This window comes from Prunus dulcis, chromosome 3 (genome assembly GCF_902201215.1).
Source record: "Prunus dulcis chromosome 3, ALMONDv2, whole genome shotgun sequence".
NCBI classification, from domain to species: domain Eukaryota; kingdom Viridiplantae; phylum Streptophyta; class Magnoliopsida; order Rosales; family Rosaceae; genus Prunus; species Prunus dulcis.
In genome coordinates, this window is record NC_047652.1 from 18,185,067 (window position 1) to 18,209,410 (window position 24,344).

A 24,344-nucleotide genomic window follows, 5' to 3' on the forward strand; every position below is an offset into this window, starting at 1 on the left:
CGTCCCCTGTTCCAACTACAGGAATTCCTCCATCTTCAGGTTCTGATAGGCCTGTGGGTAATACTGGCTGTCAAAAGCAGCCCGGAAGACTGGCCACGTGATGGCTGACGGATCCCGATATCTCCTTCTAACCGACTCCCACAAGTGTCTGGCATTTCTGATCAAAAAGAAAGTGGCCAAAATTACCTTGCGATCCTGTGGAACGGCCATCACTTCCATGATCCGCTCCATCCTCTCTATCAACTCTTCGACCACTGCTGGGTCGCCATCACCATCAAAATCTGTGGCCCCAATTCTCTTTGCCTGATCAGCATATGCCAGGGACGGGTTTCTAGACTGCCCTGTCCTGGATAGGGCCTGAGTCAACAACTCTAAAGTTTGCTGGAAATTGGGATCTCCTATCATAGTAGGCATGAGAGGTGCGGCCCTGATGGGCCTCTGACAAACGACTGCTCAACCGGTTCCTGTACCGGTTCAGGAATAGGAAAGTCTTCTGGCTCGGGAGAGGGATTCTGTCCCCTCATTCGGGACGACTGTCTAGTCCCCCTACGGAAGCCACCACGTTTAGGGCCCATACTCAACTGTCACAGAAAACAGGTGTTCAGTAACACTAGAAAGCACGAGTGTAGAGTCTACAAGAAGTTAAACCTAATGCTCTGATACCAAGTTGACAGGACCCGATCCTAATTCCACTTTGGAATTCGGGCCGGACCCTGTACGTGTCCGACACCTGGCGAATGTCGGCCACAAAAGACCTTTTTACCCTTCCGATTACACACTACGATTTAAAACTTCCCTAGACTCCTACCGAAAATTCGACAAAGTCTCTCCTGTAATTTATCCAAACCCAAAAATTTTCACCTATTAAACAAGCAATAATATTCACACCAACTGTTCTGGTTTTCATTCTAACCATATATCAGAGCAGTTACTAGCTATTTACAAGAATTTAAGTATTTTACAACAACATCCTACATTTTGTAGGTGGCGCAGGAGTTAGAAGAAGGCCTGGTGGTGGATTCTTGTACACTTCTACTGCTTGGGGCGCAAAACATAGGAAGATGTGAGTGGACAAAAATAACGTTCTCAAAACAATTTGTAAAAATAGTAACCCCCGTTGTAAAAATAAATAGATACATAAATCTGAAGTTCGACCGTATTCAAATACAAGCATTCATATAAACATATATACATATATACGTATCTATGCAGATGTACAACATGCACGAATGTCGAGAAAACTTGCATACAATGACTGAAAGCAATAATTACATAAAAGCACTGAAACTCCTTTAAAACTACCACCTAGGTGTACCCCTGTAAATCCGTCAACTCCCCTGGCAGGTTTCGGCGACACACAGTCTATCCGAGCCGCAAACTGGCAGGATTCAGGGGACTATAGTCAGCCTGATCCGCTGGCAGGTCTCGGTGACACAAAGTCAACTCGAGCCGCTCTGGCAGGATTCAGGGGACCGTAGTCAGCCTGATCCGCAATCCTAGCAGGTCTCGGTGACACGAGGTTAACTCAAGCCGCAAATCCTGGCAGGTCTCGGGACACCAAGTCAATCCGGGCCGCAAATCCTGGCAGGTCTCGGGACACCAAGTCAATCCGAGCCGCAAATTCTGGCAGGTCTCGGCGACACACAGTCAATCTGAGCCGCAAATCCTGGCACTCACGGTCCGAGCGTCCCCGAAACTCGTGAGGCAAATGTCAAGTGCACTGACAAAACTGAGAATAAACTGGATGTCCGTAGACATCGGTCTAACTGCGGGTAATCACCATAACTGGGTACATGGTGGTCTTAAAATAAACTATTTTTAGAAAAGTCTGATAATTAACTGTAATTTGATAAGTCTGAGCTAAGCTGCTATTTCTGTAATATAAATCTCAAAATCTGCTGTTTATCACTTTTTAGCATGTTCAACTAAGCAGCATAGAAATAAAGATATTTTACGGCACAAATCATGCTCGGAAAACATTCAATAAAATTTATTCAAGATCAAATAATGAAATTCATTTATAAAAATCATTTATAAAAGAAAAGTCCACTCACTTTTGGTCCGAGCTAGCTGGACCTCTTGAAGGTCCCTCCTGTGGTTCAGTCTGGCCCCTGGTGCCTGATTAACCATGAATATTAAATTAATAAAACTGCTCAAAAAGTATTAAATTAAAAATCCTGACCCCCGGCTCCTAAAAATGCGTGCACTCATTTTAAAGTTAATCTTATGCCCACTTAGCATTTCAGACATTTAAAACGGTCTTAAAAGATCTGAAGCTTTACTAAGCGATAAACTGCCAGGCCGGTCGATCCGGAACCCCATGGGGTCCACGATCTCCGATGGCCGATTTGGGATTCACTAGAGGTTCCTCACAGAGAAATACCCATATCCTGCGAGTTTGGCCCGAATTGGACGGTCCGATGGGCCACAATCGCGTTATCGCTTAAATTCCAAACCCTAGCCCCAGGGTTCGCGATTTCGGAGTATCCGAAACTCCGATTCGCGATCCGTTGAATCCTACACGATCCTAAAATCATGTAGAATGACATGTCTGAAATTGAGTGCGATCCAACGGCTCGACGGTACTGCACCTGGGAATCGCACAATATGGAAAATTCGTTCGGGGCTCAAACGGAATCCAAATCGAGATCTGCGAAATCCTACGCGCTCGTGACAACACGAGGATCGCAAAATACACAGAGTCACTAACTACCCTCACCCACGCGCCGCCACATGCGCCGGCAGCTTGGGTGTCCAAAGCAATAACGGCTCGTCGGAAAAACTCAAAACCAAGGCTCCAAACTCCTATCCTAGGTAAAAAAAACCCCATTTGGAGTCACTTTTGTTCTTGGACATACCCCAAAAAGTGGCCGGAAACGGCCGATCACGGAGGCCGAAACTCGGTCGATTTTCAAGTTGAAAATCGAGTGATCTACGGCTAAAATCGATGAAAACCTATCCAACCATCAACTAGAGCATGAAAAATAGATGAGAATCCATACCTTACTCGAAAGATTTGGTTGAGAATTGAGGGAGAACGAGGGGTCTGAAATTCGGGTAAAAACCGATCGGTTTTCACCTGTTTCCGGCAAACTCCGGGCGGCCCAAGTGTGGAGACCGGTCGGGATGGGACGGCGGGGGCCAGACAGTTCCAACAGTACCGGTGCCGTAGGTCGGCGTGGTCCGTGGCGGTGGCTGTGGTGACGGGAAGGGAAGGGGGAGGCGCGGGAGGAGAGAGAGAGAGGAGAGAGAAAGCTGAGGGGAAGAGAGAGAGGAAAGGGATAAAAATCTGACTTTTGTCCAAATTACCGTTTTGCCTTTCATGGTATTTTGACCGTATTTTCTTCGTTACAACTCCGATTCGAGTCCACTCCATGTCTACGGACTCGTTTCGTCGTGCTCTACGCAACGGCGTAAGTGGAATTGCCAAATTCCTTCTCTGTCAAAAAGTCAACTTTTTCCCAATTAAATATGGTGAGGGCAAAATCGTCTTTCTTCTAGAATAAATTAATACTTAATTTAGGATATTTTGTTTTGGGTTATTACACAAACAGTCTCTCAATGTATCCCTATGTGATTGTTCAAGGAGTCTCTCAATGGTAGATTGGCCTTAATAATTTGACTTCAAGCCAGTGAGGTACATGCATATTAAGTAGAGACAATGATGAACGTCTCACAGACCACTTGACTTCCTGTCAAATTTTCTTTAATACAATGATTACTTTTTTTAACCAAATTTTAAAGCCACCCTTTTTCTTCTTTTCTTTTCTCCACTGTCATTGCTACTCTTTCAAATAATCTCTTTATTGTCACACCTCGCCTCTACATTTTGTGAATGATAATTTATCGTTCAAATTTTCTTAGTGAGTATGTTTTATTTGATTGTTTGCTATGATCGATAATGAGTAGATAGTTAATGAAACATAAAAATAATGGAGTTTAGGAATTTTGTATCAAGTAAAAAATTAGTTTGATTGTGACCCTAACGAAAAATATATTTCAATTAATATCTGAGGTGCCCCTTTTATGAAAATTTTCTAATTCCGTCACTGTTTAATTTAAGTGATTACGAAACAGCTTGATGTTGGCATACTCAAAAATTACTTTGAAATTTAATCAAGAGTGTTGCTAAACGAACCCTAAAATTAACTGAGTACACCCTATAATCTAAGTACACCATAATATTTAAATTAAAATATAAAATTAACTAAGCACACCTCATTTAATTATCAAAAATACCCCTATACACTATCACACAACACCAAACCTAATGCCTCCTCTGCAGCTGGAGATGATGTTGTTGAAGATATTACAACCATTGTAAGTTGTTTTGGATTTGTTTTTTGATCTCTAGTTATTACTGGATGAATTTAAAATTAACCTACTACCCTTTGAAATTTCTACATAGACAACCAATGCTCATACTGGTCATCTAAATCTGTTCTGTAGGTCCCTATTTTTAATTACTCTTCCTTCTTCCTTTTTGTAGTTCCAGAACCAAATAATAAATAGAAAAATAGAAAAAAGAAACCAAGAGAATGTCCTAAGTTTGAAGGACTCAACCTTCATCCAATAAATTATTTATTTATTTTTCCTCTTCGTATGAATCATCCACTGCCCCTTAAAGAACCTATAGGAGTGGAGCATGTATCCGCTAGAGTGTTATCTACCACCAGTGACTAAGAACTGTATCAAACAAACTTCTTGGCATTCCCTTGCGTTTGATTAGGGTTGAATATGGTGAATATGATGTACTTATTAAAATAATTTGTTTTACAATTCAATATATCTATTTTGGTCATTTTATATTAGGATAAATTAGTAATTCAATAAATAATTTGATAGTATGGTTTACTCAGTTAATTTTAAAGTTCGTTTAGCAGCACTCTTTAATTAAAAGTAAAAAGACTAGTAATAGTGGAATCTATGAAGCTTGACTTCAAGTCAATGTCAACGCATTCTTTTGTAAAGTTGTAACCAAGTAAGCAAAGACAGCTCATTTTCCATTTCCAAAAGTATCTGTTTTTTTTCCCTTCATCCTCTCCTTTAATTCGTGCTTTTGAACGTTATTTATATCTAATAATAATAAAGCAACTTTTTTGAAAATTTTCGGTAGATTCGTGACTAAATTAAAGGGATTGTGAGTGTTTTAATACTTTATTTACTTGGTAGTTAGAACCAGCTTTAAGACTTTGAATGGCTAGCTTTGGAAGACTTTGAAGACGATAAACTTCTCTTCACCTTCTTGGCTTCTTCTCTTTGATTCCCTTACTCTTTTTTTCGATTCTTTTTTTTTTTTTTTTTTTCCTTCCCTTTTTTATACTTTCTCTAGTTACAACCACGTTTTTCTTGAGTTGTGCGTCTATAAAAGGAGTTTATAATTTCTCCACCCTTAATTGTGTGAGAGCCATAATTAAGCATACATAATTAGAAAACAAAATTGCAATGGGAATGGAATCGTGGCGGTCGAAGTTCATTTCTCTACGTTGTTTTATTTTTCTGTCACTCATTGCTACTCACTGTTTTTTATTTGTGCAGACCCGGACACTTGGCCAGGTTGATGAGTGCTCAGCCTTGCTGCAGTTCAAGGAAAGCTTTGCAATTAACAAGTCTGTTTCTGCAGATCCTCTTGCTTATCCGAAGGTTTCATTTTGGACGCGAGAAGGAGATGGGAATCGGAGTAATTGTTGTTCATGGGATGGTGTTGAGTGTGATGAAGACTTTGGCCATGTTGTCGGCCTTGATCTCCGTAGCAGCTGTCTCTACGGTTCTATCAATTCCAGCAACACTCTCTTCCGCCTTGTTCACTTGCAGTGGCTTGACCTCTCAGATAATCACTTCAATTTCTCTCAAATACCATCAAGATTTGGTCATGATCTTTCGAGTCTAACATATCTCAACCTTTCACATTCCTTATTCTCTGGCCAAATTCCATCAGAAATTTCAAAGTTATCGAAGCTGTCTACCCTTGATCTGTCTTTCAATTCTCAGAAAGTTGATGATGATAGTTTCCCTTTGAAACTGACCAAGGGCAACATGAGAAGCCTGGTTCAGAACTTGACCACCATAAAACAACTTCATCTTAATTGGGTAGAGATGTACTCCACTGTGCCTGATATCTTGGTCAATGCATCTTCTCTTACATCTCTCCAACTTGACATTTGTGGGTTGTATGGGGAATTCCCAATTGGCATCTTCCACCTACCAAACTTAGAGGTTCTTGATGTGAATGGTAACTCAAACCTTACCGGTTATTTCCCTAACTTTAACAGGAGCAATGTTTTCAAGAAATTGAATGTCGGGGCCACAAATTTCTCTGGTATGCTGCCTGCTTCTATGGGAAACCTTCATTCCTTAAATTTTTTGGACATCTCTTTGTGTCATTTTTACCCCCTTATTCCATCTTCACTCGGAAACCTTACCCAGCTCAACTACCTTGACATGGGTGGATTTTATGACGTTCCAAATAATAATTCCACAGGCCAATTATTTTCTGAATATTCCTTGTCTTGGATAGCAAGTTTAACCAACCTCTACAGTTTGTCCCTTTGGGCCAACAAATTCAGGGGGAAATTCCCAAGTTTTGTGGCCAACCTCACGCAACTTTCATTACTAGAATTGGGTGGTAACGAAATAACTGGTCAAATTCCATCTTGGCTTATGAATTTGACCCAGTTAACTACTCTATACCTCGGGGGTAACAATTTGAGCGGAGCAATTCCTAGGTCACTCTTCCAGCTCCAAAATCTGGAAATTCTTGACCTTTCCTCTAATAGCTTGAGTGGACAAGTTGAGTTTGATCAGTTTTCCCAGCCCAAAAAGTTAAAGGATCTTCTATTAGCATACAACAAGTTATCTCTGCAGATCATAACCAATTTGAGTGCTACTGTTCCACAGCTTGAACTTCTAGATTTGACGTCATGCAACTTAACAGAGTTTCCAGAATTTTTAAAATATCAATCCAAATTGCGCTTCTTACAACTTGGCGACAACAACATTCAAGGGCAAATACCAAAATGGGTGTGGAATGCAACTAGAGAAACTTTGTTGTTTCTCGAGCTCTCTTCCAACTTCTTAACGGGATTTGACCAAAATCCAATCAATCTTCCATGGCAGAATCTATATCATTTAGATCTCCGGACCAATATGTTACAAGGATCACTGCCAATTCCACCACAATCAATCATAAACTATATGGTCGGCAGCAATCATTACAGTGGAGAAATTTCGCCCTCGTTCTGCAACTTGAATAATTTGCACATTCTTGATTTGTCCAACAACAGCCTGAGTGGCATGCTTCCACAATGTTTGGGGAACTCCAGTGCTCTTGAAATATTGATGCTGATGAACAATTCATTTCATGGCAGTATTCCTCAAATATGTCCAGTCGCAAATAGTTTGAAAATGGTTGATTTGAGTTACAATCAGTTACAGGGAAAAGTACCAAGATCAATGGCCAATTGCACTCGATTAGAGTTTCTTAACCTTGGAAACAATCATATGCGTGACATCTTCCCATCTTGGTTAGGGGCACTTCCAGCACTACAGTTTCTCAGTTTGAGGTCTAATGGATTTCATGGCATGATTGGGAAGTATGCAACTAACCATGACTTCCCAAAGTTGTGCATCATTGATTTATCTGACAATGGTTTTTCAGGTGTGTTGCCCTCTAACTACTTAGAGAACTGGAATTCCATGAAATCTGTTGACGAGAGCCAGCAAACTTATTTTCAAGTCATTTCGACAGCAGACAACAACTCAGCTAAATATTCGTATGGCTTTGCTTATCCATACTCAATCACGACTTTCGCAAAAGGTGTTGAGTTGAAATTTATATGGACTCCTTATCTTCTTAGATTTATAGATTTCTCAAGTAATAGATTTGAAGGAGAGATTCCAGCAGGTGTCATTGGGAATCTAAGAGGCCTTCTTTTCCTTAACCTTTCCAACAACGCTCTCACTGGTCTCATCCCATCATCTTTATGGAACTTGACGGCTCTTGAATCGTTGGATCTCTCCCGAAACCAGCTCTCAGGAAGGATCCCCGGTAATTTGGCACAACTCACTTTCCTTGAATATTTCAATGTATCCTATAACCATCTTTGGGGTCCTATACCACTTGGCCAACAATTTGGTACATTCCTAGAAGATTCATACCAAGGAAACTCAGGTCTGTGTGGAAAGCCTTTGTCAAAGAAATGTGATAGCTCAATATTGCTACCACCATCAATCTTTGAAGAAGATGAAGATTCCGGGTTTCAAATTGCACTAGATTGGTATGTGGTTCTGCCAGGAGTTGTTACTGGTCTAATAGTTGGAGTGGTTGCGGGGAACTTTTGGACAAGCAAGAATCATGAATGGTTTTTAGAGAAATTTAGCAGGAAGAGGCAGCCAAGAGGCACACGGGGGAGGAGAGGACACAGAAACTAAGTACTTATTTTAAATCCATGTTTATCTTGAAGCTGCTGGTGTTGTTTGTTTGAATTCTTGTATGGGGTCTGGTGCATTCTGTTTTATTACAATAAGGGTGGTGGTGTAATTTGCTTGTATTAATTTGTGGTGCTGTAAGTTGCTTGTATGAATTTGTACAACAATGTTTGTAATATGTTTCTGTACGTTTTCGACTAGCTACGAACCACATTTCATGTTTCCTGTTTGCTTAGTTTCTTTGATTTCCTGTATTGTTGTTCTTAATGAATTTGTACAACAATGTTTGTAATATTTGGATGCTTAATGCTTGCTTTGCAGCCAGTATATGTTGCTACTATCAACTTCTAGTAGGTGATTTGCCAACTCTCTTGAGGTTCTTCTCTGCCTTCTCTGTTCTTCTCTTGATTCTTGTTAAGAAAGACACATGATTTTAAAAATGTTGAACCCAAAATTTTACTTGCATTGCTGCCTTGATTTACTTGTTTACCACCAGAAGATTTTTGGCTGTATCTTGTAATCACTTTGTAAGATGAATTAGGAAATTCCCTTCCATAAATGCCCCATGAAAACTTTTGAATGACCAACAAACCCTCAATATATCCCATGGCAAGAACAAGGCCACAAAGAAAACCTACAAGCATTTGTGGCTAAATTTCCCAAACAGGTGAAGCCATAGATTCCACAGTGGTTCACTTGTAGCTAAGAGAGCAGTTAGGCTACTATGTCAACTCTGGCTGTAATTTTCATTGTTTGTTTTCCAAGTCTTTTTCTGTTTACCTTTTCTCTGCTGCTTGTTTGTTTGGATCACATTGTTTCCAAGTTCTCAACCCTATCCCTATGTGATTGTTCAAAGTCTCTCAATGAATGCTTAGTTTATTCTTCTTGACTTTCCTAACCCCAAAAGAATATCATATTAAAAAGCAAAAAATAAAATGTGTGTGTGTGTGTGTGAGAGAGAGAGAGAGAGAGAGAGAGAGAGAGAGAGAGAGAGCAACTTTTCAAGAAAACCCAGAACATGATAAACTCTTTTGGGCCATAGATCTGAGTGCCAATGTGCTGATTTGAATCAGATGGTAGGAGGAAATTCTATGTAATAATAATATACATGTTGACCTATTTATGTGGCACATACTTTACGACAACATAATTCAACAAATGACAGTCTTCAGGGAAGTGAGTGAAATTGTGAAAATTTTCATGTGCTGTTCACAGGTTTGATGTGCTTGTAGTTTTGCAATTATCAAATTCTTTGCACTGCAAGCAAAGAATAGAAAACAGTGATTTCTCATTCAAATGCGTCCAACAAACAAGTCCAAGACAATACAAAACAACTCCCCATGACACTCGGCTCTAAATGCATGCAGGGGTGTGGGGTAGATACAGCCATCCATCCTTGTGTCTTTATAAAATCTAATGTCAAATCTCTCTCTGTATTTTATTGATATTGTTTTGTTATATGCTTTCTGTCTAAAAGGACTTGGGGGTTTCCTTTCTGAGCCAAATTCCAACCCCATGAAGACAAACAGATGGTTGCTGCCTCATCATCATCTAAAAAGTCTTCTATTGCTGTGGCTGGTATCCAATGCCAGTGCCACATTTATTTTCTTGAAGAGGAAACTGGAGAAACACAGCCTCCTATGTGATATGTGACTTTTTGGTGTTCCTTGGAAGAAGGAAGAAGAGGTAGAAAGATGAAACACATATGTATATGACTAAATATCTCTATTCGGGAGATTCACTATTATACCCAACATAGAAGTTCAAATTATTAAAAAAAAAACACACTCAAAACTCATTTACAACATAACAAAAAGACTCTTAACTTCTTTTAAATTACAAAACAGCCATTAATTTCTTAAAAGAAATCCAACCCAAAAACTCATAAAAAAATCCAAAACACTCAATAGGGCATTAAAGTAATTTAATAATCAAAATTAAATTTAATAGGGCCAACTATCTCTTTTTGGGTTTTTAGGTATCTTTATATAAATTAAATGGTGTATGGTTTATTTATAGTTTTAGTGCTAAGAAGGAGTATATGAGTAAATATCTCTATTCCTTAATCTGATGCAGCATATGGTTTCTTTTACATTTTCAATTAAAATCCACAATTAATTAGGCAAATTATTAGCTGAGGAATGAACGTATTAGAGCTCAATATAGTGATAGTGGGAATTTTATTTATACTTTTCTACTACAGAATTGAGATTTCAGAAATTTGAGTTCTTGGATCAATTGGAGGGTTGCTATCAACTTTTGACCTACTGAACCACCTAGCCTGGTCTCAATCATATCCGTTGAACAAAGAACATGGAACTGGAGAAAGGGACAAGAAGAGACACTAACCTTGATGAAGGCAGAGGATGAAGAAAATGGTGGCCAACGAGCTCTGACTCTGCTTCATTAAGACACTGCAGCAATTGCGATCTCAGATTTGCAGGCAACCAGCGTTGTACATGGTCATTGTATCCCAGGTGGAGCCGAAGAAGCAGCAGCAACGAAGAAAAAAATTGAGTCTCTACTCTACGTTTCAATTTGAAGCAGCATCTAATTCTGCTTTAAAGTTGGCTGACTGATCTATAAGATTTGCGAGAGGACACGAGACGATTTGGATAGTTAGTCTTAATTCACTTATTTTCTTCAAAAATAAAATGATTTACTTTAAAATAATTGTGTTTAATTGATGACTTTATATATCAACTTTTAACTCAAGTAGCACTAGATATGATATTGGGGTTAATGGTTTTATTAGTCTCTGAATTTATATTAGATTTGCATTTGAATATCTCAATTTCCAAAATGGTTTCGTGGTCCTTTAATTTTAGTTTCGTTAGAGCATCTCCAAGAGATATGTCAAATACCAAACATCAAATTTAAATTTGATGACTAATGTGACAATTTGATATCTTATATAACTTTACACTCTACCCGATATGTAAAATTAAATTATTATTTTATTACATTTTAGTGTTGATTTATTTTTAATTAAACAGAAAAGAAAATAAAAAATAAAAAAATATTCATTTGACATCTTGCTTTTGTAATGTCAAAAATAACATCTCAACCTTCAGCCTTCATTTCACATCAGCTTTGACACATAGTGATGTGAGATGTTATTTTTAGCCGTTAAATGTCTATGTGGCACTTTTGACACATCAATTGGAGATGCTCTCAGGACAAATGGTCTTATCGTCAATTTTGTTAACCTTTTTGTTAAGTGCAAGGGTAAAATAGTATTTTTGCATCAAAATTTATTAAAAAATTAAAATTAAAATTAAACTCTCTCTCTCTCTTTCTCTCTCTCCCCCTCTCTATGATTTCTACTTCCCCAAACTTGATTTTTCTTTTTCTATTTTTTAGTTTTTTATTGATTTTCTTTTATTATTATTTTAAAGATGATTTTAGGGCAAAATGGTATTTTTATATTAAATTCAAAAAAATTGTCCCTTCCCCCTCTCCCACCACTTGGTCACCTGTTCGAATCCCAGGAAAAGTGTTTGTGTTTTTGTTTTTGGTCGGTAAAGGATAGTTCATTCAAAAAACGCCACAGCGGGGCAATTAAGCTTTACTAAACTAAAGGAGAAATTTTATATATATATACACACACACTAAAGCTCAATCCAACTAAACACTGTTCCTAAGCACAGTATAATGACGGAAATGCCCCTCATTTTACTGTTGTTTTACGTTTTGTTTTCTCTTCATAACAGTAAATTGACAAAACTGCCCTCAACTAAACATCTTCCTCTGTTCCCTTTTTGCCCCTTCCCCTCCGCTGCGAACGTTTCGTTCGCTCAGAGAAGGCGTCCATTTTCAGTTCATTTCGAACCAGCTAGTTGGGGGGCAGCCATGGAAGATCCGCATTCATTGTTAGACATGCGTGGGGGGGCGTCGATTTTCGTTTGGGAGGTGCGCTGCAAATCCAGCCGCACTTTTAGTCTTTGTCTCACAGATTTGTGGTTGGGAGATTTCTCATCGTTTCTACAGCCTTCGACTCAGACGTCTTCCATCTTTCTTGCTTGCGAGTTTTTGCATCCTTTGTCTTCAGGTATGCATACCGTCAACTTTTTAACAGATCTTTTGGTCTTCATTTCATGAATTTGTTTGTTGGCTGGGAGATTTTTCGTCCTTTGTAGAGCGTGGGTGTGAGCCATGTTCTATTTTAGGGTATTTTTTATTTATTTTTTACGAATTTGGGTTCATTTATTTGGTTAATTTGACTTCAGGTTCTTGGGTAATCCATAATGCTATATAAGAGGAGATGAGGTATTTATATTTCACAACATATTGGGTTCTATCAGGAAGGGATTGAATCTCACATATTAGCTCAGGTATTTCCATCGTTATTATTATTAATTTTTTTAATCAATTGTCGTTTCAATGACTTTGCTCTCTTGGAGAAATTTTAGAAATGGAAATCATTCCCAATTTCAGTTTTGGTTGCCGATAAAACACTGGAAAGCAAAGACCAAGCGTGCTTTTAAAAAAAAAAAAAAAAATTCCTTTTTTTATCTGCTTTTGGTTGCTGTATCCTAAATATGGAGAAAAAAATTAATGATAAAACTCAAGGGAAAAAGAAGTGAAGATTAATCAGGTTTCGACAAAATAGAAAATGGGAATGATTAACCAGCAACCATACTGATAAAGTGCCATCTTCCCTTCTTTGTGTACTCTCTAAGTTCTGCTCGCGTCAATTTTTTCACCCTATGCTCTGAGACATAGCTATGTGGCTTAAACTTTGGTTTCTGTATATGAAAAATATAGTTCTTGACTGCGAAGCTTTTCTGCATATGTCACAGATTCTTAAATTCGATCCTAAATTCCTTATGTTCAACTAGAAAGAAAGGTTTCCTTTTATCTTCTTGAAATAATTCATGTTTTAAAACCCATTTATCTAGATTGACTCTCAAGCATATGGCGTCTGGGGAAACATATGGTTTACTTTGTCAGTTCGATATGCTTGGTACATAAGTTCTGAAAATTGTATGGCCTGATTGAGCAGGCATGCTGTAGAGTTCTTGCTTGAATGTGTATGGTTTGTCCTTTAAAATTACAATTGAACATAATATCCTAGATATTAGGATTGCCGCAGGCTTATGTAGATCACAGTCTGTGCAACGATTCAATCCTGAGTGAGAGAGTGGTTTTGTGATTTTGATTGTTTATGGTGACTTTTGATTAATGTTCACTTGAGTTGTCAAGACAAAGGGAATGTAAATCTAGATCAACGCTTACAGAAAATTAAAGTTATATATTGAAGTTTTTGGTTTATAGAATTAGAGAGGCTGAGAAAATAGAAATCATGCTACAGTATACCTGGAATGAAGATTTTTGCTGCCTCCTTCAAGGAACCTAAATCTGTTGTCTTTGGCCTGTCCAAGTCAGCATATATTAGATAAACTGTACATTAGTATTTATCAAGCAGTTTAGAAAGTGTCACCTTATAAACAGGGCCAAATCCTCCCTCTCCCATTTTATTCGCTACATTGAAGTTGTTTGTTGCAGCTAAAACTCTTTTTAAATTGAAGAGTGGTAGTTCTGCATCATTCTTCGCAGCTTCAGCTCTTTCTTTACTTATAGTCTCACTCATACAGCCTACTGTGCTTCCTGTTTCATTCTTATTATTAGAGCATTGGTTGTTTGGAACACTAGAATATATGTTTGTGTGAGTGAGAAAGAGAAAAAGAAAGAGAAGGGTGGTAGCACTATACCTTCCATTCCCAAGTATTTCTTCCATATGAAGAATTTGTTGGCTGGGAGATTTTTTGTCAAGAGACGTTCTTTCTTTTAGTGGTTTGATGTTGATTCGACAGTTGAAGGCTCTGAAAGCAAGTTAATATATAGAGTGACAGTAATTATAAATAGATGGATCATGGATCTTGGTGCAATTTTCTCTGTTTTTTGGGTTATTTTTTATGCTGTTTTGATTCATGGGTTGGTTTTTATGTATTTTGTTTTTAGAAGTTGGACTTTTTGGAATTTGATATTGATATGGGAATTGAAAGCTTCAGTTCAGGATAATGCTTTTCAGTGTGTGTGTTTTTTTAATATGTCAGTCAGAGACTTGAATCTTATCTGCATAATATTTCTCCTCCTTTCTGTTTCTTTTGGATTAAACCTGAAAAAAAAAAAAAAAAAACAAGTGTCCAATGCAATGCAATTGAGACTCTACTTAATGAAATTGTTCTCTGGCTTTTCCTTATCTGAAAAATGCCAATTTTCCATGGAAACAAAGGAAATTAGGATATTATATAGAAACAAAAGAAATTGTTGTGTTATGTATTGCAATACATTTAGTGAAAAAACTTTTTTTTAATAAATGTTTTTTTTTTTCTTTTTCCAATTCATAGTGGAAATAACTTTAAAGTGGGAAAAGATCATCAATTTTTAACAATGAGGATGAGATTTTTTTTAAAAAAAAGGTTGGCTACATATCAAAACACTGTTAAAGATGTAGCACATGTGGCACTAATTACACAAATTGTGTAATGATCTATTGTTGTTAATATTTGCTTTCTTATTTTATTTTTTGTTTTTCTGTTCATGTTTTTTTATACTAATTTTATGTAATATTTACTGATTTGGTGATGTCATGTTAGAGATGTTCAAAGTTTGAGCACTACCTCCAATATTTGAATTCTAATTCTGAATTTTAATTATTCTCTCTTTCTAAGTTTGAACACTACCTCTATTATCTGGAACAAATTGGCAAAACACAAAACACATTTCAATTGAGATAAAATTTGACCATGCAGAGAGCTTCTTTGTCTGAGGTTTGGAGGTGTAAGAGGAGTTGGGGTTGCACTAATTTTTGTTTGTGGTATCATGGAGTCACACAGTCATTTAATGTTATTGATTACATCTGTTTTGCTTGGTTAGGCTATAGAAGCTCTGTTTAATTAGTTTTTGGATATTGTGTTGTTTGAAAATTCTTATTCTATAGTTGTGCTATTGTTGGTGTGTGTCCATTTTGCTTCATTAGGCTATAGATGTAATTAAGAAATAATAGTTAATTCATGAATGTTTTTTCCCTTCCCAACTATTGATCTGTTGGTCGAAGTTTGACTCTGATTTTTGCTTTGGATTTTGATGATGGCTGATATTCTTTTTTTTTCTATCTCTGTTTGTTTTTGTTTTCTAGGACTTTTCTTTTGTTTTAGAAGTGGACTAACAAAGTTCAGGCATCTCATATAAAAACACTGCAAAGAACAACATATTTGGACAGTTTTGGGACTAGAAAATCATAAACTGCAATTCTTTTGATTTTTTCTTGCTTTTTCTCTTCTTTCTTAATCATGTTTTGTTTTGATGTTTTGTAGGTGTTGTTTTTCTGCTTTAGATAGTGCTGTTTGGTGATTGTTTTTGGTTATGTTAAGCAAGAGGTGTGTTTCTATGTTGAAATTTCAATTTATTGTTTTCGGTTTTGTGAATAGAGCATAGTAATTAGCTAATGGCATCAATTGACAATTGGTTGGGATAAATTTGAACTAATTGCTATGGTTGTACAGCTGTAAATGAAGTCAAGTAATTCTTATGTGGTTTGAACTAATGACAAGCTGTTTCAACGTATCCTATAACCATCTTTGGGGTCCTATACCACTTGGCGAACAATTTGGTACATTCCTAGAAGTTTCATACTAGGGAAACTCAGGTCTTTTTTTGAAGCCTTTGTCAAAGAAATGTGATAGCTCAATATCGCTACCGCCATCAATCTTTGAAGAAGATGAAGATTCCGGGTTTCAAATTGCACTAGATTGGTATGTGGTTCTGCCAGGAGCTTTTAGTGGTTGCTGGGAACTTCTGGACAAGCAAGAATCATGAATGGTTTTTAGAGAAATTTAGCAGAAAGAGGCAGCCAAGAGTCACACGGGGAAGGAAAGGACACAGAAACTAGGTACTTATTTTAAATCTATGTTTATCTTGCAGCTGCAGCTGCTGTTGTTTAGAATAATTGTATGGGGTCTGGTGCATTCTGTTTTATTACAATAAGGGTGGTGGTGTGTATTTTGCTTGTATTAATTTGTGGTGCTGTAAGTTGCTTGTATTAATTTTTACAACAAGTAAGCAAAGATAAAAGACAGCTCATTTTTCATTTCCAAAAGTATCTGTTTTTTTTTTCACTAACCTAAAAAAATAACATGGAAATAAAAGAGAGGAGGAGGGAAATGCCCTCCTCTCCTCAGCAACACATTTGGGTTCACAAATTATGTTCAAAGCGATCATGTTCGATTACGTCACTACTTTTAATAATTATAGTTTGACAGCAATGTTTGTGGTTACATGCAAAAGACTCTGTGGAACAATGCTTCCAGCAAAATAAATATCAAACCTGCAGACGACTTGACTTTAAAAGTCTTGAAGTGATTGATTTGGCTTCATCACCGATCATCAAGCATCCCCATTTTCCTTGGTTATTTTGCATGAGCTGTGTCTATAAAAGGAGCTTATAATTTCTCCACCCTTAATTGTGTGAATTATGTCACTACTTTTAATAATTATAGTTTGACAGCAATGTTTGTGTTTACATGCAAAAGACTCTGTGGATCAATACTTCCAGCAAATAAATGTCAAACCTGCAGACGACTTGACTTTATTTTATTTTTTTTCCTTCCCTTTTTTATACTTTCTCTAGTTACAACCACGTTTTTCTTGAGTTGTGCGTCTATAAAAGGAGTTTATAATTTCTCCACCCTTAATTGTGTGAGAGCCATAATTAAGCATACATAATTAGAAAACAAAATTGCAATGGGAATGGAATCGTGGCGGTCGAAGTTCATTTCTCTACGTGATTGATTTGGCTTCATCACCGCTCATCAAGCATCCCCATTTTCCTTGGTTATTTTGCATGAGCTGTGTCTATAAAAGGAGCTTATAATTTCTCCACCCTTAATTGTGTGAGAGCCATAATTAAGCATACATAATCAGAAAACAAAGCTTCGATGGGAATGGAATCGTGGTGGTCGAAGTTTATTTCTGTATGTAGTTTTATTTTGCTATTACTCAATGCCACTCACTGTTTTTCACCTGTACAGAGTCAGGCACTTGGCCAGGTTGATGAGTGCTCAGCCTTGCTGCAGTTCAAGGAAAGCTTTGCAATTAAGAAGTCTGTTTCTGCGGATCCTCTTGCTTATCCGAAGGTTTCATTTTGGACGCGAGAAGGAGATGGGAATCGGAGTAATTGTTGTTCATGGGATGGTGTTGAGTGTGATGAAGACTTTGGCCATGTTGTCGGCCTTGATCTCCGTAGCAGCTGTCTCTACGGTTCTATCAATTCCAGCAACACTCTCTTCCGCCTTGTTCACTTGCAGTGGCTTGACCTCTCAGATAATCACTTCAATTTCTCTCAAATACCATCAAGATTTGGTCATGATCTTTCGAGTCTAACATATCTCAACCTTTCACATTCCTTATTCTCTGGCCAAATTCCATCAGAAATTTCAAAGTTATCGAAGCTGTCTACCCTTGATCTGTCTTTCAATTCTCAGAAAGTTGATGATGATAGTTTCCCTTTGAAACTGACCAAGGGCAACATGAGAAGCCTGGTTCAGAACTTGACCACCATAAAACAACTTCATCTTAATTGGGTAGAGATGTACTCCACTGTGCCTGATATCTTGGTCAATGCATCTTCTCTTACATCTCTCCAACTTGACATTTGTGGGTTGTATGGGGAATTCCCAATTGGCATCTTCCACCTACCAAACTTAGAGGTTCTTGATGTGAATGGTAACTCAAACCTTACCGGTTATTTCCCTAACTTTAACAGGAGCAATGTTTTCAAGAAATTGGTTGTTGGGTTCACAAATTTTTCTGGTATGCTGCCTGCTTCTATGGGAAACCTTCATTCCTTAAATTTTTTGGACATCTCTTGGTGTCATTTTTACCCCCTTATTCCATCTTCACTCGGAAACCTTACCCAGCTCAACGACCTTGACATGAATTCATTTAATGACATTCCAAATAATAATTCCACAGGCCAATTAGTTTCTGAATATTCCTTGTCTTGGATAGCAAGTTTAACCAACCTCTACAGTTTGTCCCTTTGGGCCACCAAATTCAGGGGAAAATTCCCAAGTTTTGTGGCCAACCTCACGCAACTTTCATTACTAGAATTGGGTGGTAACGAAATAACTGGTCAAATCCCATCTTGGCTTATGAATTTGACCCAGTTAACTACTCTAAACCTCGGGGGTAACAATTTGAGCGGAGCAATTCCTAGGTCACTCTTCCAGCTCCAAAATCTTGAAATTCTTGACCTTTCCTCTAATAGCTTGAGTGGACAAGTTGAGTTTGATCAGTTTTCCCAGCCCAAAAAGTTAAAGAATCTTCGATTAGCATACAACAAGTTATCTCTGCAGATCATAACCAATTTGAGTGCTACTGTTCCACAGCTTGAATCTCTAGATTTGACGTCATGCAACTTAACAGAGTTTCCAGAATTTTTAAAATATCAATCCGAATTGCGCTTCTTACGACTTAGCGACAACAACATTCAAGGGCAAATACCAAAATGGGTGTGGAATGCAACTAGAGAAACTTTGTTGTTTCTCAAGCTCTCTTCCAACTTCTTAACGGGATTTGACCAAAATCCAATCAATCTTCCATGGCAGAATCTATATCATTTAGATCTCCGGACCAATATGTTACAAGGATCACTGCCAATTCCACCACAATCAATCATAAACTACATGGTCGGCAGCAATTATTACAGTGGAGAAATTTCGCCCTCGTTCTGCAACTTGAATCATTTGCACATTCTTGATTTGTCCAACAACAGCCTGAGTGGCATGCTTCCACAATGTTTGGGGAACTCCAGTGCTCTTGAAATATTGATGCTGATGAACAATTCATTTCATGGCAGTATTCCTCAAATATGTCCAGTCGCAAATAGTTTGAAAATGGTTGATTTGAGTTACAATCAGTTACAGGGAAAAGTACCAAGATCAATGGCCAATTGCACTCGATTAGAGTTTCTTAACCTTGGAAACAATCATATGCGTGACATCTTCCCATCTTGGTTAGGGGCACTTCCAGCACTACAGTTTCTCAGTTTGAGGTCTAATGGATTTCATGGCATGATTGGGAAGTATGCAACTAACCATGACTTCCCAAAGTTGTGCATCATTGATTTATCTGACAATGGTTTTTCAGGTGTGTTGCCCTCTAACTACTTAGAGAACTGGAATTCCATGAAATCTGTTGACGAGAGCCAGCAAACTTATTTTCAAGTCATTTCGACAGCAGACAACAACTCAGCTAAATATTCGTATGGCTTTGCTTATCCATACTCAATCACGACTTTCGCAAAAGGTGTTGAGTTGAAATTTATATGGACTCCTTATCTTCTTAGATTTATAGATTTCTCAAGTAATAGATTTGAAGGAGAGATTCCAGCAGGTGTCATTGGGAATCTAAGAGGCCTTCTTTTCCTTAACCTTTCCAACAACGCTCTCACTGGTCTCATCCCATCATCTTTATGGAACTTGACGGCTCTTGAATCGTTGGATCTCTCCCGAAACCAGCTCTCAGGAAGGATCCCCGGTAATTTGGCACAACTCACTTTCCTTGAATATTTCAATGTATCCTATAACCATCTTTGGGGTCCTATACCACTTGGCCAACAATTTGGTACATTCCTAGAAGATTCATACCAAGGAAACTCAGGTCTGTGTGGAAAGCCTTTGTCAAAGAAATGTGATAGCTCAATATTGCTACCACCATCAATCTTTGAAGAAGATGAAGATTCCGGGTTTCAAATTGCACTAGATTGGTATGTGGTTCTGCCAGGAGTTGTTAGTGGTCTAATAGTTGGAGTGGTTGCGGGGAACTTTTGGACAAGCAAGAATCATGAATGGTTTTTAGAGAAATTTAGCAGGAAGAGGCAGCCAAGAGGCACACGGGGGAGGAGAGGACACAGAAACTAAGTACTTATTTTAAATCCATGTTTATCTTGAAGCTGCTGCTGTTGTTTGTTTGAATTCTTGTATGGGCTCTGGTGCATTCTGTTTTATTACAATAAGGGTGGTGGTGTAATTTGCTTGTATTAATTTGTGGTGCTGTAAGTTGCTTGTATGAATTTGTACAACAATGTTTGTAATATGTTTCTGTACGTTTTCGACTAGCTACGAACCACATTTCATGTTTCCTGTTTGCTTAGTTTCTTTGATTTCCTGTATTGTTGTTCTTAATGAATTTGTACAACAATGTTTGTAATATTTGGATGCTTAATGCTTGCTTTGCAGCCAGTATATGTTGCTACTATCAACTTCTAGTAGGTGATTTGCCAACTCTCTTGAGGTTCTTCTCTGCCTTCTCTGTTCTTCTCTTGATTCTTGTTAAGAAAGACACATGATTTTAAAAATGTTGAACCCAAAATTTTACTTGCATTGCTGCCTTGATTTACTTGTTTACCACCAGAAGATTTTTGGCTGTATCTTGTAATCACTTTGTAAGATGAATTAGGAAATTCCCTTCCATAAATGCCCCATGAAAACTTTTGAATGACCAACAAACCCTCAATATATCCCATGGCAAGAACAAGGCCACAAAGAAAACCTACAAGCATTTGTGGCTAAATTTCCCAAACAGGTGAAGCCATAGATTCCACAGTGGTTCACTTGTAGCTAAGAGAGCAGTTAGGCTACTATGTCAACTCTGGCTGTAATTTTCATTGTTTGTTTTCCAAGTCTTTTTCTGTTTACCTTTTCTCTGCTGCTTGTTTGTTTGGATCACATTGTTTCCAAGTTCTCAACCCTATCCCTATGTGATTGTTCAAAGTCTCTCAATGAATGCTTAGTTTATTCTTCTTGACTTTCCTAACCCCAAAAGAATATCATATTAAAAAGCAAAAAATAAAATGTGTGTGTGTGTGTGTGAGAGAGAGAGAGAGAGAGAGAGAGCAACTTTTCAAGAAAACCCAGAACATGATAAACTCTTTTGGGCCATAGATCTGAGTGCCAATGTGCTGATTTGAATCAGATGGTAGGAGGAAATTCTATGTAATAATAATATACATGTTGACCTATTTATGTGGCACATACTTTACAACAACACAATTCAACAAATGACAGTCTTCAGGGAAGTGAGTGAAATTGTGAAAAACGTCATGTGCTGTTCACAGGTTTGATGTGCTTGTAGTTTTGCAATTATCAAATTCTTTGCACTGCAAGCAAAGAATAGAAAACAGTGCTTTCTCATTCAAATGCGTCCAACAAACAAGTCCAAGACAATACAAAACAACTCCCCATGACACTCGGCTCTAAATGCATGCAGGGTTGTGGGGTAGATACAGCCATCCATCCTTGTGTCTTTATAAAATCTAATGTCAAATCTCGCTCTGTATTTTATTGATATTGTTTTGTTATATGCTTTCTGTCTAAAAGGACTTGGGGGTTTCCTTTCTGAGCCAAATTCCAACCCCATGAAGACAAACAGATGGTTGCTGCCTCATCATCATCTAAAAAGTCTTCTATTGCTGTGGCTGGTATCCAATGCCAGTGCCACATTTATTTTCTTGAAGAGGAAACTGGGGAAACACAGCCTCCTATGTGATATGTGACTTTTTGGTGTTCCTTGGAAGAAGAAGAAGAGGTAGAAAGATGAAACTCATATTCTGAATCTGATGCAGCATATGGTTTCTTTTACCTTTTCAATTGAAATCCACAATTAATTAAGCAAATTATTAGCTGAAAAATGAACCTATTAGAGTTGAACATAGTGAAAGTGGATTGTTTTGATGACAACCATGAAAAAAAAATGCTAGCGTCAATCGTGTGTAAGTCCATGACAGATGGGTTGCGAAATTCTAAAGAGGGTCCTCCTCCTTTTAAAATTGAAATATGAACACACACCCTACAGCTACAGGACCCCACTACTCTATCTACTAGGTCCACCCCTAAGCTTAATAGTAACCATAGACGTGCAGACCAATATCGAGGCACGGCTCAATTCTGTAGATTGGCCAAACTTATTTCCCAACGGCCTTAAAACCAAAGTCTTGAAGAATTCACTGCTACACTACACACACAATAACAAATATAAAAACAACAAAAACAACAAACAACAAATCTACTTGACCCCAAAAAACAATATTTAAAAGCAGGAAAAGGGGAAAAAGCAAAACATTCAGCATTGGTTCCAGTTATTTGTGCCTTGGAACTTTTCCTTTGGCCCCTTCTCTCTTCCTTCGATACCCACCACACAATCACATCACACACACTTCTACGTACCCCTTCCATTCCATCCCTCTCCAACTCTAAACTCTCACCAAAACTTCATTTTTCTTTTGTTTAATTAGTAAAACTCTCGTATTTTTTGTTACATATAATAAAAATCAAATGTTAATCACATATAAACTTGTTTTGGAATGACAAATTAGAAGTGCGAATAACGTTTTCTTTATAAAAATCATCGATCAATTAATTAAGTAAAAGTGAGGAATTAGTTGGTGCAATTTACAGTATCCACTCATATACTGAAACTATCAGCTAAATAATCAGATAATCATATACTGTAAATTGGTATCTAATACCAACTTGTTTATCCTAAGGTTCTTAACCAAAAATCAAAAGAAAACACACACACACTCTCTCTCTCATGCACAAGTCAAAACCCCTTAACGGCTAAACCAAATCCTCTCCCCCCCCCCAAACTTTATAACTACAAAACACTCTCATCTCACATTTTCATGCACAAGTCTATATAAATATATATACACCCATGAGTCTCTCTCCACTATCTTTACTCTCTCCCCCTCCCCTCCTCTCTCTCTAGTGCAAGTGTTTTGAGCTGTAGTTAGCATGTCATACCTCAGTCACTCCGTCAAAAACACCATGCCTCATGAGAAGACACCATCTTCAGAAGACAAAGAGAAAAGGCCGAAGTTCTTCATCAACGACCACATTGACATCCTCGTCGAGATCCTCAAACGCCTCGACGGGCCCTCCCTCGGAGTCGCCGCCTGCGTCTGCCGCCTCTGGTCCACCCTCGCCCGCAACGACTCCCTCTGGGAACACCTCTGCTTCCGCCACGTGTCCTCCCCTCCCCCCTCCTCCGTCCGCCCCGTCGTCGTCGCCCTCGGCGGCTACAAGCGCCTCTACAGGGTCTGCGTCCGCCCCGTCCTGAGTCGACTCAGCGACTCGGACCTGGTCAGGCGAGTCTGGACTCGAGACGAGGTCCAGCTCTCGCTCTCCTTGTTCTGCGTCGACTACTACGAGCGAAGCGGCAGGCTCGGCGGCGGTGGCGGTGGCGGTGGCGGTGGCGGCGGTGGTGGAGGGGATGCATCCGCATCGTCCCTCATGTTCCTCTGCAACACCGTGAACGTCTGATTCGTTGACTTTTTCGCTGTTTTGACTGTAGTGGGTCCTGATGAGGGTTGATAGTACTGGTATTACTTTAGTGATTTAGTATACATATCAATTTTTATTTAGAAAAAAATAAATAATTTTTTAATATTTTATTTATTATTATTGGGTATTTAAATAGTTGTCACTTGATTTATTTAGGAGGTGGGAAAAAATGTGAGATGGTAGTTACCTAATTCCTATGCTTAATTATTATAGTAAAATTGTTGTAATTTTCTTCTTAGGAATTGGTATATTTTGTTTATTTATTAATTTAATTTTAAAATACATTTTGGAAGTCAGAATCTTTGGCTTTAGGCTAAGTAGGCCTTGACAATGAAGGTGGGTAGTGCCAAAGCTGAGTGGATTCTCTTTTCCTTTTGTTTCTATATACAAAGAGATTCCAATACAAGCCCATTTCTCTTTTTTCAATTAAAAAATATAAAAAATGGTTAAGACTAATCATTCGTGCACTCGACGTCCTCTGTTTAAATTTTCCTTCTTCAATATCGCTTGTAAAAAAAACACTCATAAATATGCGAAAATAATTGCTTTTTCGTGTTTTTTTTTTTT

The 24,344-nt window shown here is 38.0% G+C and overlaps 3 protein-coding genes and 1 long non-coding RNA gene across 4 annotated transcripts; all 4 read left to right on the top strand.

Moving 5' to 3' along the window:
- The first annotated feature begins 4,926 nt into the window (after positions 1-4,926).
- On the top strand, positions 4,927-8,430 carry LOC117621912 (receptor-like protein 7). Its single transcript, XM_034352440.1, has 2 exons — positions 4,927-4,965; positions 5,539-8,430. Exons 1-2 carry the CDS (start codon positions 4,927-4,929, stop codon positions 8,428-8,430), a joined length of 2,931 nt encoding a protein of 976 aa, XP_034208331.1.
- A 3,783-nt stretch (positions 8,431-12,213) lies between these two features.
- On the top strand, positions 12,214-16,522 carry LOC117622446. The gene is made up of 4 exons (XR_004584990.1): positions 12,214-12,478; positions 12,657-12,761; positions 15,750-15,812; positions 15,939-16,522. It is a non-coding gene; the product is annotated as an uncharacterized LOC117622446 (long non-coding RNA).
- Positions 16,523-17,369: 847 nt separating this feature from the next.
- LOC117621913 (receptor-like protein 7) lies at positions 17,370-20,354 on the top strand. The gene has a single exon (XM_034352441.1). The coding sequence runs from the start codon at positions 17,370-17,372 to the stop codon at positions 20,352-20,354; it is 2,985 nt and encodes a 994-aa protein (XP_034208332.1).
- Positions 20,355-23,109: 2,755 nt separating this feature from the next.
- Positions 23,110-24,159, top strand: LOC117622859 (F-box protein SNE). Its single transcript, XM_034353641.1, has one exon. The coding sequence runs from the start codon at positions 23,229-23,231 to the stop codon at positions 23,754-23,756; it is 528 nt and encodes a 175-aa protein (XP_034209532.1). The 5' UTR covers positions 23,110-23,228; the 3' UTR covers positions 23,757-24,159.
- Positions 24,160-24,344: the final 185 nt, after the last annotated feature.